General features: G+C 55.4%; 1 protein-coding gene across 1 annotated transcript; it reads left to right on the top strand.

Moving 5' to 3' along the window:
- Positions 1 to 409: 409 nt before the first annotated feature.
- Positions 410 to 17,707, top strand: KCNG1 (potassium voltage-gated channel modifier subfamily G member 1). The gene is made up of 3 exons (XM_035025660.1): positions 410 to 436; positions 11,492 to 12,300; positions 16,655 to 17,707. Exons 2-3 carry the CDS (start codon positions 11,518 to 11,520, stop codon positions 17,423 to 17,425), a joined length of 1,554 nt encoding a protein of 517 aa, XP_034881551.1. The 5' UTR covers positions 410 to 436; positions 11,492 to 11,517; the 3' UTR covers positions 17,426 to 17,707.
- The last annotated feature ends 2,338 nt before the right edge of the window (positions 17,708 to 20,045 follow it).

Raw genomic sequence — 20,045 nt, 5'->3', positions numbered from 1 at the left:
AGGGGCGGCCCGCGCGAGGGGCGTGCAGCGCCGGCCGGACCCGGGCGGCGGGGCGCACCGGCGCCGCGCTCTCCGCCGCGCGCCCACTCTCCCCGCCCCGCGCGCAGCCCCTCCCTCCGTCCCGCCTCCCGCCTCCCGCCCCCCGCCCCCCGCCTCCCGCCTCCCGCCCCGCTCCCTCCCTGGGCGGCTGCGGCGCGGCGCTCCCGGCGCACTCGGAGCCCGGCGGGGACCGGGAGGCGGAGGCGGGGCGGCCCTGGGTCCGAGTGCGGGAGCTGAGCCGGGCCCCGGGGCCGAAGTTTGCCCGCGGCTCCGGGAGGCGGCCCGGGCGGCTCCCAGCCCCTGCTCGCGCGCTCGCCGGGACCCGCCGGCCGCGCCGGGGGACGGCAGCCGCGGCCGGGCCAACTCCGCCGCGGGGACGCCGTGACGGGAACTTGAGGTGGGAACTTTGCGCGCGGCGGCCGAGCCGGCGCCGCCGAGCCGCCCCCCGCGCCTGCACGCTCGGGCTCCGGGCTCGGGAGCTGGGGGCTGCACGTGGCCGTGACGGCGGGCTCCCCTGCAGGGGCCACCGAAAGCCGCGGCGCGGGGAGGCGGGGGCGACCGGGGACCCGGGAGCGGCTGCGGGCGGCGGCGCGGGGCGCGCTCGCCACCGTCACGGCGCGGGTCCGGCTTCAGTTCTTCCCGAGCCGTCCCCGGGGTACGAAGCGCTGGACGTGCTCCGCCGAGGTGACGGGGCGGGGGGCGCAGCCTGGCTGCGGCGGCGGTTTCTGGATCCCGGGGGGGGGGGGGGGGCGGGGGCTGGAGGGAGTGTTGGGGGGAGGTGGAAGAGGGGGCGCCGGTCTCTGGCTTATTCACTCCATCCTTGGGCACAGGATGGAGCATCTGCACCAGCGGGCTTTATTAAGTCATTCATTTACTCAACTAGCTTTTACTGAGCGCCCACTGTGCGCTCGGCGCTGGGGATCCCAAGACAGCTGTGTTCGCTGGAGGCTCTCGCATCTCGTAGGAAAAGTGGGTGGTCGCCTCCTCAGTCTCAGGGGCTCCATACCCGGCAGGGGCTCAGCCTGGATGGCCTGGAGTCTTTGGGTAAGGAAGGAAAAGAGAGAAGTTCTCTCATTCATGAATTGGACAGAGATGGGTTGAGCACCTACTGTGTGCTGCTCACCCTGCCAAGTGCCCAACATATTATTTCATTCATTTAACGAACAGTTACTGAGGCGCTGAGCTGAAGGAGAGGGATGGGATGGGGTGGAAGCATCTTGCAGCTTAGAGAGAAGTAGGGTTTAAGCCCCAGCCCTTGCTTTGAGGGGGCCCCCGGCCTGTGGTGTGGCTGACTGCAGCAACCCCCAGGTGTAGAGGCAGAAGCAGAATAGCCTTTTCTTGGTTCATGTAATGCAGTCATTCTCAAAGAGAGCGGGAACGCTGGAATAGGTTCTTGGATAGGAAGAAAATGTCTCCAAAAAGCTCCTTAGGGGAGGCTGACCGAGGAGAAGGGGTGTTGAGAAATACTTCTCTAAACTTACTGATGAATGCAGGCTCCCACCAGTAATGGTTTATTCAAGTTGTCTGTTCAGCAGGCATTTTCTGAAGCACTTAAAGGGTGCCAGGCACCAAAGTCCCCCAGAGGATGAGACAGACACGGAGACCCCTCCTTTGCTCGTACCTTGAAATAAGGGCAGGGGGAGGCGCCATGAGGGAGCAGGAACTGCTCTGATTCATTGGGCGGGGGGTGGAGGGGCTCCTGTCTCGATAAGTCTGAGCAGAGGTTTATTCACTAGGGTGTGTCTGATACCCCCACACATGACTACAGTCAGAGTCACTGTGGGGAGCAAGTCTCCGGGGGAAGTTTGGCCAACGCTGGGGCCAGGGGACACTGTGGGTCATGTGGCCGGGGCCCGCTCTCTTTCTTGAGTGGATTTCTTGGGTTCTCTGGACCTGAGCTTGGCCCCGGTGTCCTCTGTCCCGGACCTCTGCAGAGGCCCCTGCTGAGTGGGGAGTGAGGGAAGGTGTGTCTGAAAGACAGGCTAGGATGGCCCCTGGGGATGGCCCTTATGGGTCATTCCCTAACGCACCCCATTCCAGTGGAAAGATGTCTGTCACGGGACACACCCCAAACCCGTGGGGAGCTGTGAGTGGGCTGGACCCAAGGCAGCCTTGATCCCTGTCCCAAAGTTTGAGAACGCAGGCTGGGGGCACCCTGCAGCCTGGTCAGGACAGATGTGGGAGCCAGGCTCCAGTCCCGCAGCCGCTTTGAATTCTCTGCGTGGGACACACAGCTGGGCCCCTGGCAAGAGGTTCGACTGATGCCCCCAGGGAACGTGAGAGCAGAGAAATGTGTCCTGGATGCAGGGCTAAGACACTCAAGCCAGAACGAAGGAATTAATAATCCCCTGCACCCCTCAAAAGTGTCTTGACTGGGCTGTCCTTTCTCCACCTCCCCTTTCTGAATACATGACGAAGCGTCAGCATTTCCGGTCGCCAAAGACATAGGGGTCTGGGAATCCACTCTTGGTTGATTTATTAAGCCCAGAAATGGAGTCCCTGGGTGGAAAATGGTGGCTGGAAAAGCCGCTCTACATAGAATGAATAACAAGGGAGAGGCAGGGAAGGCTAGCCTGCAAGCACTCAATCACTATGGGCCATTTCGATGATACAGCAGACAGTCCATGGTTAACAAAATCAGAACACAAAGTAACGTGCCACAGACAGGATCTGCATCTTGCCTCGGATTTGTCCCTGCTCTGTGGTGACTTCGCCTCACACCTGCGTCTCCCCGGGCAGGCATGTACATCCAGGCTCCCCCTCGTTCCTCACTGGGCTGCCAAGGCTTGCCGCAGACACTGCAGCCTTAACACTTACCAAGGAAAAAGAACGGAGGGACTGCGTATGCAGGTGTCCCCTTCCGGCTGCCCAAGGTCCCCGCTGCTCCCCCAGCCAGTTCCTCCACTAATGCCTGTGGTCCCAGGTTTCCCGCTGCAAGGAGGCAAATAGAAAAGGACCCTTGGCTCCCACCCCAAAACACCTCCTGGTAGAAGGCAAATGTGCATTGGCTGTTATTTTGCCAGAAGCAAAATAAGGAGGCTCCGGAGGCCACTTGGTCTTTTTTATGGGGGGAGGGGGGAGACCCTGGCACATTTTCTTTTGGGGGGCAGGTGGCAATGGAGGGAAAAGCCCGGCTCCCAGCAAATACGTCACTATCACCAGTGTCTTGGGCCCCAGCTCTCAAGAAGCAGGGCTGAGATCCATCCGGCATGGTTGCATGGCGATGAGGATGGACAGCAGGGAGCTAGGAAAGACAGATTCTCCATGCGGGTGACGCTGGGACCTGGGCCAGCCTACTGGCTGGATCCATTTTGATCACAACGTTTTAATTGGGAATTAATGCAGCATGACCTGCCTCTGAGTCGGCCCAGCCAAGAGCCCTACCCCTGACAGATGAAGCCACAGTGGCAGGGGAAGGGCAGCGTGGGGAGATCTCAGAGTGAGGGAACGGCACAGGCTGAGAATCGTGGTGGGAGAGGAAGAAACCAAAGCCCGAGTTGCTCAGGAGAAAAATGCTTTTCTTTTAGGAAGTTGCCTCTGAGCTTGTGTTCGTTCCCTCCTGCCACGATATTAGCTCCAACGTAGTGGCTTAATGCAACACCAATTTAGCATCTTACAGAATGGGGGATCAGAAGTCAAAAATGGGTCTCCCTGGCCTAAAATCAAGGGGTCGGCGGGACTGTGTTCCTCCTGGGGGAGAATCCATTTCCATGCCCTTTCCAGCTTCTAGAACCTGCCCGCACCCTTGGCTCCTGGCCCCACATCACTCCAACATCTGCTTCCACCATCACATCTGCTTCTCCGACCCTGACCCTCCTACGTCCCTCTTTAAGGATGCTTGTGATTATATGCGGGGGCTCCCCCTGGATCATCTCCCCACCTCAAGATCGTTGATTTCATTCATCACACCAGCAAAATCTCTTCTGCCATGTGAGGTCACACATTCTCAGGGTCTGAGGATTAGGACATAGACCTCTTTGGGGGCCCATTATTCTGCCTACCAAGGGGTGTGCCTCATCAGTTTATGTTACAGATGGGGAAATTGAGGCCCAGCTGAGTGAGTGACTTGACATCAGTGCGGGGTGAGAGGAGCGCCAGCACTGAAGCCCCCCTTCTGGAAAGTGTTTTCTGCCTCACAGTCCTCCTCTAAGAAAGGAAATGCGAGGGGAGGCGCCAAGCTTGCTACCCAGAAGCCATTCTAGCAAACACAGGGCCCTAACATGTGAAGACACAGCTCCAAGCGCTTACAAGCAGGTGTGATGATGACCCCAGTTGATAGCTGAGAACACTCAGGCACAGAGAGGTGAAGTCATTTTTGTAAGGGTGCACAGCCAGGAGGTGGGGAAGCAGGCAGGCAGCTGGGCCCAGAGGCCACCCCCTCACCTCTGACCAGTGTTTACAGCACAGGAGGGCTCTTCTGCCCGGAGGCCAAAATGGCAACTCAGAATTTGACAACACCAGGCTTTTGATTTCTTACTCTGCTCGTGTGCAAATACGCACTAGGAATAAACGTGTTTCCCCCAGCCATGGGCAACTGCCTGCTTCTCCCCATCACGAAAGACTTTCCAAAAGCTTGTCCCTAGACATAGAGAGGAGAGATCCAGTCCCTAGCTTGCTGCAGGTGGCGGAGACCTCCCCCTTCCCCTGGGAACCAGTAATCCAGGGAGACCGTAAAATGCAGAGGTCAGAGAGTCCTACGGGTGTAGATTGATTCTGGCTTTATCACCTATATCACCAGAGTCCTGAGTTTTTATTTATCAAAGCCTCGATTTCTTCATCTATAAAATGGGGGTGTTAGTGATGATGCCTGGCACGGCTCCGTGGATTAAGCCTTTTAGCACAGCACACAGCACTTAGTACGCAGTTAAGGGTGGCTGGGATGGTTGTTATAGCACCGAGAGAGTGTTCAGCACTGTCTCCGCATCCCCCCTCCCCCTCTCAGAAGAGGGACAGAGAGCTCCGTCCCAAGGGAGGGGCACAGGACCGGAAGAACAGAGTCAGGCGAGACCCGGGACTTGTTAAGGATCAGTGCACACCAGTTTATGGAACCCGTTCATGACCTTGACGGGATGTGGCCCTGGCGGTGAGCGATTGGGCGGCACTGCTAATCCCTGCAGCAACCCCCCACTCACCGGATCCTCCCAACAGCTCTGTGAGGTGGGCACGCTTCTCCCACTTTACAGGGAGGAAAGAGGCTCAGAGAGGGCCGGCGAGTCGGTGGGTGCCAATGGCTGTCTCAGGCCAAAGGGTCATTAGCAGGAGCAGCTGTGGTGGCCAGGCCAGCCTGATCCGGACCTTTGTCCCATCCCGCTCTCCCCTCCTACCCCCACTCCCAGGTCTAGCACCTCCACTCGCAGCAGATGCTGACCACACAGCAGCCTCTGCCACTCAGAACTCCTTATGGTTTGATGACCGTTTATCTTTGGAAATGATACTCAACCCTCCGTCATAGCTTGTGCACGTCATCTTTTTCCCAAGGAGAAGGAAAAGAAGTTGCATGGGGAGTTTCAGCAGATCTCTGGGCTCCCAAAGGGGAATTGGATCAAGGCAGCCCCAGTGCAGAAGATTTTTCTCTCAGAACGGAAGGGTTTCTCCTTCTCCAGTGAAGTTCCCCAAGATTGGGACCCACAGAGCTTTCCAGAACCCCCAAAGGGGTGGAGAAGTTGGTCAGAAGGCTCCCCACCAAAATCCAGAGCAGCTCTTGCAGCCCCCGGCCCCTGAGGGGGTGTGGGCTCTAGGTATTCAAGGCACCCTCTCTGTCTCTCTTGAACTTGAGCATACATGAGCATCTGTAAGGGAGCCTGTCAAAAATGCCAATTCCTGGGCCCCCCCTCAGGGATTCTGACTGGGAAGGTCTAGGGATGGTCCTATGAATCGTCATCTCCACTGAGCACTGGGGGCAATTCAGAGCCTCGTGGCTTGGCTGGTTTCGTGCTCTTCATTTCTCTTTACCTGGATTAAATCCCAGAGTTGTATTAACCACACTCTTCACTTCATGCCACCCATTCATCACCGGCCTGTGCCAGGCTGTCTTATTCATTGTTCCCTCGTTCCACACACCACCCTCCCTTGCTTATCCCCTGCCCCTGTCCTGCCAGGCACCCTCCCCGTGGTTGATATAGATCCTTCCAAGTGCTTGAGTCTTTGTCAAATTTGTAATGTGTGTGTGTGTGTGTGTTCATTTACATAAATAGCACAGTGCTATAAACTTCTGTTTCTTTTCCACTCGGCATCATGCTTTTAAGAGCTAAATGTGTTGCTAAACCTACATCTAGTTCAATGCTTCTAATTCCTGTGCAATGTATAGGAGTCCACCATCTGTGTCTACCACGACTCACTTGCCCATCTCACCCCACCCCCCACCCCCCACCCCCTGGGCCCAGAATGGATGCCAGGGGACCACGGGGAACACGGGACAGGCATTCTTGTCCTTTAGTCCTCTCTTGGATCTCAGTCCCCAGAAGCAGACCCTGAGTCAAGGATCTGAGTACAAATACTATATTATTGTGTGCCACAAGCCCTCTGGCCCCAGGTCTGTTCTCACACCCGGGACTGGGATTCCTGGCTCATACAGCAGCAACATCCTGCACTTCCCTCAGCACCCCGATGGCTTTCCCTGAGGCTGTACCAGATAGTACTTCCTCCAGCAGGGAGCTCTGGGGGCCAGACAAATGCTGGGTTCAAATCCCACTGGATCGGTTCAAGAAAGGAGTCACCCTTGGCAGGTGAAGAGAAAGAGGACAGACCTCCCTCATAGTTAACGATACAGCAGGTATCTGTTGAAGGTCCCTTTGTGTCAGGCATTAGGCCAAGCACATCACCCAGGTCATCTGCCTTGGTCTTCACCATAACAGGGAGGTAGAAGCTATTCATATCCCCATTTTACAGATGAGGATAGTGAGTCTCAGAAGTAAGACATGACTTGCCCAAAGTCAGAGTGACAGGCCTTGAACCCAGGTGTTCCTGATTTCAGAGTGCATGGGCTCTTCTGCTTCCCCAGGTTGGAGTAGTCAGCAAGCTGTCCCCCAAGTTGGAGTAGGACCTGCTTTTTCTCAACATCCCCTGTATTACTCTTCTGAGTGGCTGAAAACAGCACAAACTTATTACCTCACATTCTGGGAGACAGAAGTCTCAAATGGGCCTTATAGGGCTAAGATAAAGGGGTCAGCAAGCTGCATTCCTTTCTCGAGAGCCCAGGAGAGAATCAGGTCTTGCCTTTTCCAGCTTCTAGGGGCTGCCAGCTGTCGTCAGCCTGTGGCCCCTTCCATCATCAAAGCCGGCAGTGGCCGGCCGTATCCTCCTCACACTGCATGGCATCCGACACACTTTCCTGCCTCTCTCTTCCATCTTTTTTTTTTTTTTTTAAGATTTTATTTCTTTATTTGACAGAGAGAGACACAGCGAGAGAGGGAACACAAGCGGGGGGAGTGGGAGAGGGAGAAGCAGGCTTCCCGCCGAGCAGGGAGCCCGATGCGGGGCTCGATCCCAGGACCCTGGGATCATGACCTGAGCCGAAGGCAGACGCTTAACGACCCAGGTGCCCCTCTCTTCCATCTTTTAAGGACCCTCGTGATGGCTTGGGCCCCGGAGAATCCAGGATCATCTTCCCATCTCAAACGCAGCTGATTGGCAACCTTAATTCCTGCTCACATGTAATTGAACCTATTCACAGGTTCCAGGGAGGCGCAGCACTCCGCCTACACGTCCCCCCTAGTGGTGTCTACCTGCACTAACCAGGCCTGGTGTGGAGTGCAGCTTCAGCAGGGAAGTGGGTGCTGAGTGCTGGGCACAGGGAGCGCCTCGGCCTCTGGGTTTTGCCATTTCTCTGCTAGCCTGGCCCTCCTGCCCTCTGTAGCCCAGCCAGGTCAAAACTACCAGCTGAAACTCCCACCACACACACACACACACACACAATCGTCAGGACAGCTTTGATATGGTCCAACTCCGTCTGTCCATCCATCCATCCATCCATCCATCCATGCGAACCACCCTCATGCCTGCTTTCTCTCCCATCTGCCCATCTGCCCTCCTGTCCATCATCCCACAACCAGCAAATGCTGCCTCTTACACAGTTCTCATCAAAACTCCACCTAGTGTCTCCTCAGTGCATGGCACCCCTGGAATCCACGCCCTCCCCCCTCACCACACTCCCCTCCCACAACAAGTCTTAGCCCCAGTTCCTCCAAAGTCCATCCGGAATGCAGCCAATTCTCCAGTCCCCTCCACTGGCCCAAGACTTAGTTGACTCTTTCAAGAATGACTACAGAGAATTCCTGCCTGGTTTCCCCAGCCCACCCATAGTCTACTCCTGAGGACCCCCCCCCCCACCATGGACAGTAAACCCCAGCCCCTTGTCATGGCCCACTAGGCTCGGTTCCATCTGGCGTCTGCTGAATTCCCCACGCTCAACTTCTCCCACCTTCCCCTCACTCACTGCACCCCCCCCCCTTGGCCTTCTCTGGCTTGACCACCAAGCCCACCCCCAGGTCAAGGAGCAAGTTCTTCTCATTCCCTCAGCCTTAGACACCCTCCTCCAGGTCCTTACAGGGCTGGCTCCTTCCCATCCAACCTCAGCCCGAAGGTTGTCTCCTCCGAGAAGCCCTCCCAGACCCCTCCAGCTCTTGTTGCCATCATGTTCTTGCTCTATTTCCTGAAATGATCTGTGTACTTACTTAGAGACCACCTCCATCACTCGAATGTCCGCTCCCTGAGGACAAAGGCTGGCCTCTGCTGTGCCTGTAGATCTGACCCAGGCCCAACACGTGGTAAGTGTTGAATGACATCTCAGGACTCGTCGTCATCCTCAGTATCACAGCCTGTTTCTCAAACGGCTTTCTCTTCCCAGTCATCCATAGACCCTCAGAGACAAAATCACTAAAATCAATCATGCTCTAGGACTGACAGACCTAACACTACAGAGAAATGTTAAAAGACCAAACTTCTCATGAGGGTATCAGGCTGAGTGAAAAGTGGCATTGTTTTCCAGAAGCAGGACTTTGGGGCCTGTTTGACTTATAAACTTTGCTCAAGACTCTAGAGTCTAGCATGCAGAGCCATCCCCCCTATACCCATCAGACTGGGTGTCCCCCCAAGACCCAAGGCCAAGGAGAAGTGTGCCCATTCCTCATTTGGCATATCCCAGCATCTGGCCTTCTGTGTGCAAGCAACCTGCATGACACGGGTTTTTTCCTTCTCCGTGCTAAACAGTATGCTGGGACAGGATAACTTTCCACGTAGGAGATGCTGAGGTTTTAACTCACGAATGACAGGGGTCATGAGAGGAAGAAATGAGGGATCACTAACTGGGGGAGCTTTATGCCAGAGGGAGAGCTGAGAGCTTGAAAGAAGACATTCTGTCTGTAAGAGGTGATTACAGCCGAGGGGGTTTCACAAGGGCTCTTCGGCGCTTGCAGGACCAGAGGAAGATTCCTTTTCTTCTGTCACCATTCTTGCCAAACAGAATGTCACTTTTCCTCTTGTCTTTGGTGGCAAAGATAAAGCAGCAGAGCTGAAAAGCGGTACCACTCATGTGAAGTGCCTGAAAGGGATTATTCTCACTCTTCCAAGGGATTCCAGCAGGCTGCGCCCGAGGAGATGGGTTCCAATTTTAGGTGAAGTTAAGAAACATTCTCAACACCTAAAATCAGATCATTTTCATTTCAAGTGCAGGTGTACCTAGTTTTCCAGAACCTAATCTGTGAAACTGTAGCTTTCCCCAAAGATAAATGAGTGGAGTGATGATTTGCTTTTTAAAAGGATTTCTGTTAGGAAGGATCCTCTTTCAGGTGGAACCCCCCTGGCTCCTGTTGCACGCTTTCTCGTCTCTACAGGTGTGTGTGCACGTGTGCGTGCACGTGCATTTTCCCAGCACATGTCCATGGCACAGATCGACATTCAGGTATTGGAAATGGAATTGGTAGACTTTGCTGGTACTACTTGCTTCCATGGAGGACTAGGCTGGAGGGAAGGATGGTGATTTTAAAAAAGCAGAGTATTAGTCTTACTTTTCTATGGATCAGCTTCATTCCAGAGAGCTCAGTTGCTATAATCTGGGGGTCTCAAACTCAAATGCCTACAGGGGCCAGGAAGGAAACATCCATGAGTGAAGGAGAGTGGGTATTAGGAAGACAACAGGGAAGGGTGGGGACTGTGGTAGATTGCCACATGCATGCCCTGCCAACAGGGGGCAGTCATTTCTCAGCTGGAATTTAGGCCAAATGTTGCCAAATTGTCTGATTTTTCAAGAGAAACCAAGAATATAAATTTTTACAGAAATTTCCTCAATTTTCAAAATCTTCTCCAAGCCAGGCAGAACATTTGTGAACCAAATTCAGCCCGTGAGCTCTGAATGAATAAGCAGTGTCATCCTAGTAGTACATACCCTTCGTTCGCTTTGAGAGTTGGGAAGGAAGGAGCCTGTATAAGTGGATATTTTGACCTCAGGTTTTCCGAAGTATCTTCCTCATGTTGGCCTCATTCAGCAGCTACTTCTTCGAGCTCTTACACTGCTGGGCACAGATTCAGAGCTGAGCAGAGCCCAGGTCTTGCCCTGCTGAGCAAGCAGTCTCATAAAGGAACCAGGCTTGCACACGGTTATAGTTAAGGATAATGATGCAGGTACAGGGGTGGGAGGACTCGATTTAGCTGGAAGAGCCAAGGAAGTCTTCCTAGAGGAGTGGTCATGCCTGAGCAGTTCACCCCTATATCCTCAAAACGTTTGATGATATATGAGAACCATGGCACTGTTGTGATCATTATGCATTTCTTTGGACATTGCCTCTTATTTATGGCCAATGATCTAGGTTTTCCACTTATGGAAGCAATACAAGGTGCCCCTTTAAGGTAAACACTAACAGTAATAATAGACAACAGTGACTGAGTACCTACTATGTGCCAGGCACTGTGTTATTAAATGCTCTTACGCACGTAATTCATGGATGCTTCTCAGTAATCCTTCGAAGTAGGGGAAATGGTTGTACCCACTCTACAGATGAGGAAATTGAAGCAGATCAAGGTTAAGGAGCATGCCCAGGCCATGAGGCTCCAGAGTCTGTGCTTATATCCACAAGTGCTTGGAAGTCCAAGTTCAGGGTGCCCACGTGGCTGGCTTCTGGGGAGGACTCTCCTCCTGGCTTGTAGGTGGCTGTCTTCTGTGTCCCCACGTGGTGGAGAGAGAGGGAGCTCTGGTGGCTCTTCCTCTTCCCATAAGGGCACTGATCCCGCCCCTCACGACCTCAGCTAAACCTAATCACCACCCCCCCCACCCCCACCACCACCAAGGCCCTGCCTCCTAATAGTGGCCCACAGTGGTCAGGCTTTGCCCCTGTGATTCCGGGAAGGGGCGGGGGCGCGGGCACACGGTTCAGTCCCCAACAGCGAACACCTGCAGAGGCGGCGCGGGCCGCCCAGACTCGGGCCTCGCTCAGGGTCTTTCCTCCCTTCTCCACCCCAGGCGCAAGGGGGATGTGAAAGCCCAAAATGACCCTCCTACCGGGAGACAACTCCGATTACGACTACAGCGCCCTGAGCTGCGCCTCGGACGCCTCCTTGCACCCGGCCTTCTTCCCGCAGGGCCAGTCCCTCAAGGGCGTGTTCTACCGCCGGGCGCAGCGGCTGCGACCCCGACCCCCGGCCCAGGACGCGCCCCGCCAGGCCGGCCAGCCCGAGGACCGGCGGCGGCAGATCATCATCAACGTGGGCGGCATCAAGTACTCGCTGCCCTGGACCACGCTCGAGGAGTTCCCGCTGACGCGCCTGGGCCAGCTCAAGGCCTGCACCAACTTCGACGACATCCTCAACGTGTGTGACGACTACGACGTGACCTGCAACGAGTTCTTCTTCGACCGCCACCCGGGGGCCTTCGGCACCATCCTGACCTTCCTGCGCGCGGGCAAGCTGCGCCTGTTGCGCGAGATGTGCGCCCTGTCCTTCCAGGAGGAGCTGCTCTACTGGGGCATCGCCGAGGACCGCCTGGACGGCTGCTGCAAGCGCCGCTACCTGCAGAAGATCGAGGAGTTCGCCGACGTGGTGGAGCGCGACGACGACGAGCCGCCGTCCAGCGAGGACCCCGGCAGCGAGGGCCCGGCCGAGGGCGAGGGCCGCCTGGGCCGCTGCATGCGGAGACTGCGCGACATGGTGGAGAGGCCGCACTCGGGGCTGCCGGGCAAGGTGTTCGCCTGCCTCTCGGTGCTCTTCGTCACCGTCACGGCCGTCAACCTGTCCATCAGCACCCTGCCCAGCCTGCGGGAGGAGGAGGAGCAGGTAAGAGCCACAGCTGCGTGCGGGGGAGGCTCGTTGAGGGGAGGGGGGGTCCTCTGAGTTCAGGGGACAAAGCAGTATGCAGGACCCCTCTCTCCAGAAGCCCGCCTCCTTCACGCCGGCGCGGCCACCTCCACCAGGAGGCCTTCCCTGACTGCGCTGGCTGAGCAGCATCTCCAGTCCCTTCTGGCATTCTGCTTGACATGTGTGTTGTCCACCTCCACGTTCCAACACCAGCTCCGTGCCTGGCCTGCTCTGTGCCGTGCCCCCAGGGTCTAGAACAGTGTGGAGCATGGACAAGGCACTCTGCCACTCCGTGGAGGGAACAGATGAGCGAGTCCAGGAATGATGTGATTTATGATGAGCCTGCCCCTGAGCTAAACACATGATAATAGATCATCAACATTTACTTCACCCACATGAGCCCTATCTCAAGCTTCCTAATTCCCTTGTTTAAAGATATCCCAGAACCATTTTCTGGGTCCAGCATATAATTTTTTATTGATAGTTGTGCGTGTGCGCACGTGGGCTCTAAACAGTGAGGGTCTCTGTGTTAAGCAAGAGAATGTGTGTCAGGTGTTTACTCTGTGGCCTGACCAAGGTGTGTCCTGGATTCTCGGCCGGCAGTTACTAGCAGCCAGGGGCTGGGCCATAGTTCTGCCTACACCTCATGTTCTCAGCAAACCTTCCAGCAACCCCGTGCGGGAGCCGTTCTCTTGCCCAGCTGACAGATGAGAACAGTGAGGCAGAGCAGCTTGCCCAGACCCAGGTCTGACTGAATCCCGGTTCTGTGCTCTCGAACAAAGAAGTACGAACCCCACAAGGCAGCCTGGGACTTCATATACCCCTTCGGAAGTGTGTGATTGGCCCACATTGTGCTCCCTAAAAATTGTACTTGCTTGCCAACATTTGAAAGTAAAGTGTCTTGCATTTAAAAATTCAAACTCTCAGCTTCTCAAAATGTATACGGTCTGGCCCCCTGGCCTGCAGTCCACAAGGCAGCTCTGGGTGGGAGCTGAGTCTATGGAAAGTGTGTGCTCCCCAGTTCAGCTTCCTAATATATGAGACCTTTGGGCCTTTAAGTTGGGACCCTTTCCCCACATGGGGGTGGGGAGGCAGGGCACGGGGCGGGGGGGGGGGGGTTGGCGGCAGTTCTAGAAGCAAGTTGTAAGACAGACCAAAACATTCCAACAGGTACCAATTATATAGGCGATGGGGAAATAGGTACGGCTGTATGAACTCAGCATAAAGATCATGCCAGCCAGCATTTAATGAGCACTGGCCATGTTCCCTGCATGTGCTGAGCGCTTCACATGAACCCTCTGACGGAACATTGGAACTACTCACCAGGGGAGGGTTTTTCCGCATACATATATAACGGAGGAGGCAACAATGGCTATTGCATTTATAACACATGGGGGGGACGGGTTTCTGGCACTTTTTTATACATTTAATTTTTAAAGTGAGTTTTAAAAAAATAACACTCAACCAGTGAAATTAATTTTTGATAAGCAGAAGGGGGAGTGATGAGGAGGGCGGGGCTAGAGCCCAATGGCCTGAATTTGAATCCCATTACGTCCACCCTGGCTGTGCACCTGTGGGCAAGTTACTTACCCTCCCTGTGCCTCAGTAGGGTTGCTGTGCAGAGGGTCAGCTCACAGTGTTGTGAGGATTCCGTGAGTGAGTCCACGGGAAGTGTTTGGAATAATGCCTGGCGCTGGAGCATGCAGGCGGTGCTAACTATAAGGATTACATGCACCTGCCAAAGAAAGAGCGAGCAGATGCTCATCATTTGAGACCTGTCTGGAAGTACCTGTACATGGTGTACATTTTTTCTTGGCTCCAACATATGCAATCCTGGCTTTATCAGGAAAATACTAATAAAGCTACAGTTTTATTCACCTTCTGACACTTGCTTTTTTTTTTTTAAATAATACTTGGACTTTTTCTTGATTCAGTGATAATGCTGTTCTTTGACTTTATTTTTTTTTTAAAGATTTTATTTATTTGACAGAGAGAGACACAGCGAGAGAGGGAACACAAGCAGGGGGAGTGGGAGAGGGAGAAGCAGGCTTCCCGCAGAGTAGGGAGCCCGATGCGGGGCTCGATCCCAGGACCCTGGGATCATGACCTGAGCCGAAGGCAGACGCTTAACGACTGAGCCACCCAGGCGCCCCCTTTGGCTTCATTTTGGAGACCAGTGAGGTTCACTGTTTCACTTGCTTCTTGAGCACACATTCGAGTGCCTACTATGTTCAGGCATCACCTGCCATGCAGGGTGACCAGAACGAGTTTTCCAGCTACAAGGACTTCAGGTCCTGTGGAGAAGGGACAGTGACACCCCTGTGACCATAAGTGTGACACACAAGCCAAGGGGGCTCTTATGAGAGGCCCATCAACTGTGCTGGGGATACTTGGAGGGGGCCCACTCCTGGAAGGCTTCCTAGAGAAGGAGGCTTCCCATCCCAGAGGGCTGAGACCTCATGGCCCACCGAGTACTAGTTCATTTCTGCAGCCTCTAACTTATTCCTAGAGTGAGAGCTCCAAGGCAGGACTCCCAGAACCCAGCTGTGCCCAGGAATGGCAGATGCCCCAGGCTAAAACCATGTGTGCCTTTCCACTCTGTCACAGCCCCCTTTGAGACCGAGGTCCAAAGCCACTGGGGACAGTCTCCTGTCCAGTTCCATGGCAGACCAGAGAGACAAGCTGGCAGCGCGCATGCCAAATGCAGCACACAGATAAGTTTGAGTGGCCCACAGAGTGTTTATTTGTATTGAATTATCACAAAATTTAAAACCCAGGAGGTTTCACACAAAGCTCCAGCCTGAATTCCCCTGGCGCAGCGATCAGGAGGTACTTAGCAGGACAGCTGTGCTCTCTGGCCGGCCTCCACCCCACCTGGCCCAGCTCCCTCGGGCTCCCTTTGCCCACCTGGCCTTGGGTTGGCACCCCCATCTAAATGCTAGTCCCACGCGCTTCCATCCATCCTGGTGACAAATGTGAATTAGTCACTTGTCACGTGCTGGGCTGTTCCAGGCACTGGGGTCCTAACAGTGAACAACACACGAGCTGGTGTGGGGTGGGGGGGGGCTATAAACTTCTGGGGCAAAGGGGCAGGGGAGGTGGAGGGTGGAAACAGATAATTAACATGATACATAAGTAACTTATAAAGCATTTTAAGAGATGATGAGCCCTCTGAATAAATAGAGCAGGAAAAGGGGAATCGGGGTGGAAGACAGGGGGGTGACTTTTTATTGAGGGGGTCACGAAAGGCCTCCCTGGGAAAGTGATACTGAAGCAAAGACCTGGAGGAGGGGAGGGTAGAGCCATGTGGGTATCCGGGGGAAGAGGACTCCTGCAGGGGGAACAGAAAGTCAAGGCCTGGCTTGGGGGGTGGGGGGAGCGTGGGGGGGTAGGCTGGAGCAGACAAACAAGGCAGGCAGGGGGCTAGGAAGTGGGAGAGGCGGTAGCCAGGCCATGTGTGCCCCCGGAGGACTTGAGCTATCTCCCTGAGCCATGGAGGGTGCTGAGCAGAGAACGCACAGGATCCAATTCACGTTCTCAGCATCCCTCTGGCTATGTGCGCAGAATAAACCGTAGGGACCAGGAATCCCGGGAAAGAGGTGCCTGCAACTGTCCAGGCAAGAGAGGATGGTGGCTGGACCAAGGTGAGGGCAGCAGACATAGGAGAAGTGGTTTGATTCTGGAGTCATTTTAAAGGAAGAACCAACGGGATTTCCTGAGGACTATATGAGAGGTGTCAGAACGAGGCCAAGTCTCCCATCCTGAGCAACTGGAAAGGTGGGATTGCTAAGAAGGGAAAGCACTGGTGGGCGGGTGTGCAGGAGAAACCAAGAGACTGAAGAGGCTAAGTCTTAATTGTTTCCACCCCAAAAAAGAAAAGAGAATTACGTGACACGATAAAGGTGTTAGCTTAAGGCTACGGTGGTAATCTTACTGCAATATATAGATGTATCAAATCAACATGTACACCTGAAACTGACACAGTATTTTAAGTCGGTTATATCTCCATCAAGAGAATTTTTTTAAAAAACCAGCAACCCGGTTTGGGACATGATAAATTTGAAATATCCATCGGACACCCGAGGAGTGACATCAAGGAGGCAGGCCTTGTGGGGTCTGCAATCCAGGGGCAGCAGGTCTGGGCTGGAGAGAGAGAAGAAGAGGGGTCCAGTGGTCGAGCGGCCGTTGCAGGTGCCTCAAGCCCTGGGCGTGGCCAGCCCCCCGCCACCCGCCGCCGGGGGACGTGAGCCTAACTAGGACGGGGCCGGGGCAAACACAGGGCCCGGCGGGTGGCGCGGCTGACCTCTCCCCTGACCTCCCCCCTCCCTCCCAGGGCCAATGCTCGCAGATGTGCCACAATGTCTTCATCGTGGAGTCGGTGTGCGTGGGCTGGTTCTCCCTCGAGTTCCTCCTGCGGCTGATCCAGGCGCCCAGCAAGTTCGCCTTCCTGCGGAGCCCGCTGACGCTCATCGACCTGGTGGCCATCCTGCCTTACTACATCACCCTGCTGGTGGACGGCGCCGCCGCGGGCCGCCGCAAGTCGGGCGCGGGCAACAGCTACCTGGACAAGGTGGGGCTGGTGCTGCGGGTCCTGCGGGCGCTGCGCATCCTGTACGTCATGCGGCTGGCCCGCCACTCCCTGGGGCTGCAGACGCTGGGGCTCACGGCCCGCCGCTGCACCCGCGAGTTCGGGCTCCTACTGCTCTTCCTCTGCGTGGCCATCGCCCTGTTTGCCCCCCTCCTCTACGTCATCGAGAACGAGATGGCCGACAGCCCCGAGTTCACCAGCATCCCCGCCTGCTACTGGTGGGCTGTCATCACCATGACAACTGTGGGCTATGGCGACATGGTACCCAGGAGCACGCCGGGCCAGGTGGTGGCGCTCAGCAGCATCCTCAGCGGCATCCTCCTCATGGCCTTCCCCGTGACCTCCATCTTCCACACCTTCTCCCGCTCCTACCTGGAGCTCAAGCAGGAGCAGGAGAGGGTGATGTTCCGGAGGGCCCAGTTCCTCATCAAGACCAAGTCGCAGCTGAGCACCATGTCCCACGATAGCGACCTCTTGTTTGGAAGTGCGTCCTCGGACACCAGAGACAACAACTGAGCCCAGAGGACATACCCCGTCGCCACCGCCAGGACACCCCCCGCTCTGCCCGCCCTCTGCGGCTTGAAGCTATTGCCTCACCACGAGATGCCCTCAAAGGCACCTGCTGCTCTGAGCGCGGTCCTGGCGCAGGACCCACTGGGACCACACCCCAAGAAGGACGTCTGCAACATGGACAGAGGGGCCCCTACCCCTCCGCCTCCACGAGAGAAGCAGAAGCTGGTCCAGAGCCCAGCGCACAACAGCCCCACCCCCGCCCCCATGTCTGTTTCCCCCAGTAAGGAGATGGCTTTGTTCTTCCCACCATGTAAATAACATGCCCAGCAAAGACTTGCTTTATGGGTCTGCCGGGAGGGAAAAAAGACAAATGACAGCAGGAACATGTCTGTGTTTAGTGTGGATCATGTGCAATTAAAGAAAACCGATGAAAAAGAGAGAAAAATGCCTTCCATGGGGCTCTGAAGAGGGGAAGCTGTTTGCCAGCAAAGCCAGCTGGTGTGGGTACTGGGAGGACACCGGCCTGTTTCCTTCGGTCGTTCAGACCTGGTCGCGCCCAGCGGGGTTAGAGAACAGGGAGAGAACAGATACCTCTGGGGAAATTGGCAGTAAATACTGCATTCCCTTTCTGTTTTTCTTTGATTCCTCTCACCTCCTGACCTCTCTTCCTCCCTTTTTCCTTCTCTTCCATCCTCTGTTCTCTTCTCTTGCACCTTAGGCTTCTCAAACTTTTCCCCCAAGGCCCCGCAATGGTTAAGTGGACACCAAGGGGCCCGTCAGCATTGCCGACGACAAAGGTGAAATAGCGTCGTTTTATCTTTTTAAAAATACTGTGGATTTTCTTCTCCACTCCACATTCATTTTAACAGTATTTAAAAAAAAAAAAAATGCTTTAAATCACTTCCCTGAACGTAAATCTAAATCTAGAGTGGGACTGATGCTTTGAGAAGGTGGGTCATGGTCCCCCTGGAGCAGTCTGAGAGGCACTGCCTGGGGCCCCCTAAGGCCTCCGCGTGCCCTCCAGAAGCCTCCAGAGCACCCACCCTGCTGGGATCTGCTCCTGATGCACATTAGAGAGGGACCCACCCACCCCCGCACCAGCCAACAGATTTACTCAGCCCGAGGGCATCAGAGCCCCTCAAGTGCTAGGACAGGGAGGGGGCTTTACCCCCACGATATAGCCACAGCCTGGTTTCACCCCCACGGGTACAGCAACATGGCTTTCTTCATCCCATACCCACAGCTGCCTTGGCCGTGATCCCGCCCTTGGGCCGGCAGCAGGAAGCACTCTGACACAAATCTGACCGCCTCGCCTGAGTCCACCAGGGGCCGTCCATTATATTGAGAATAAAACCCCAGTGCCCTGAGTGACCCAGGCCCTGTCCTCTCCAGCTTCATCCCCAGCTTCTGTCTGCTTTGCTCACTCCCCCCGGCCACAGGGCCCTCTGGCTCTGCCGACACACCCAGCCCCTTCCCACCTCGGGCTTTCACATCTGCGGATCCCTCTACCTGGAATGCCCTTCCCGAAGAACCCTCCATGGCTGCCCCTTCCCTCACTCCCCTGACCACCTCTCTGAAGAATGCACACCAGCACCTCCACCTTCCTCCCTCCTATCCTGCTTGATCGTCTTCATCCACCTGTCGACCTTCCAAGTTGCCCCATGTATTCCCTGCCACTCGGTTACGGTCTGTCTCCTGCACAAGGAGCTCGGCGCTGCTCCCGCGCTCTGAGTCCCTACTGGGCAACGCAGCTCACCGCTGGCTCCCAGCACCTAGCCCAGGGCCTGGCAGCTAGTAGGTGCTCCCGAAACGGCTGGGGAGGGAATGGATGGGAAGGGAAGCGGGAAAGACAGCCAGGAAGTAGAAAGGCCTTGGAGCACGTCCTCTCTCTGGCTTGGGTGGGGAGGCATGGGGACCTCAGCACGACGTACACACAGTGACGCGAGTGGAAATACCATTTGAGTCACGAGGGCCTTGTTAAAGTTTCCCCTGACACCTGCTGCCCGTGACTCACGCCTGAAAAGTAATTCAGCTCTACCTTCCCCAGCCTGGTGGGTGTCATAGCAATCGGGCGCTGCCGTCATGGTAATAATACCTTAGATTTAGGGAATGACCTTCCTCCCCCCCGCCAAAGTGGCTGTGAGACATGCGACAATTGAAAAGCCTAAACAGACAGATACGTGACACAGAGCCGTATACAATGGAGCCCTTTAAAACTCAATGGAGTGGAAAGCAAATACCATTTGGGGAGGAGGAGGGAGCCCCAAATGGGACAGCAATGGTAAGGGGGAGCTGTGCCCCCCACACACACGGAGGACAGAGTCTAGGGTTGTACAGAGAGGAGGAGCTGGGGTCACGGAAGGGTTGAGACTTCTGCATCTCTCTCGCACAGGTTCTGATCGGCGCCGGGTGTCCAAGATAGAGACCCAGACTTAGGCACCTCTCCAGACCTCCCCTGAGGGACTGAGGAGCTCTAGACACTGACCTGCACACCCAGAGGGCGGCGTAGGGTCTTTGGCCCTAATTAAGAATTAGGAGGCCCTGGAACTCCTAACTAGCTGCTTCTAGGGCAAAAGTGACCAACTTTATGATTATGGATTTCTGCTTTTTTTCTGGCAATGTG

Source organism: Mirounga leonina, unplaced genomic scaffold (genome assembly GCF_011800145.1).
Source record: "Mirounga leonina isolate KUSES-001 unplaced genomic scaffold, KU_Mleo_1.0 Mir_195, whole genome shotgun sequence".
In the NCBI taxonomy this organism is placed as follows: Eukaryota; Metazoa; Chordata; class Mammalia; order Carnivora; family Phocidae; genus Mirounga; species Mirounga leonina.
Note: the sequence above shows the minus strand (reverse complement) of the source record. Positions and strands in the feature narration are given on the sequence as shown.

Bases quoted from the DNA above. Each gene is read 5' to 3' on its own strand.
- KCNG1 (XM_035025660.1), top strand. From the start codon at position 11,518: ATGACCCTCCTACCGGGAGACAACTCCGATTACGACTACAGCGCCCTG. The intron at 12,301-16,654 runs GTAAGAGCCACA...CCTCCCTCCCAG, and splicing joins TGCGGGAGGAGGAGGAGCAG to GGCCAATGCTCGCAGATGTG.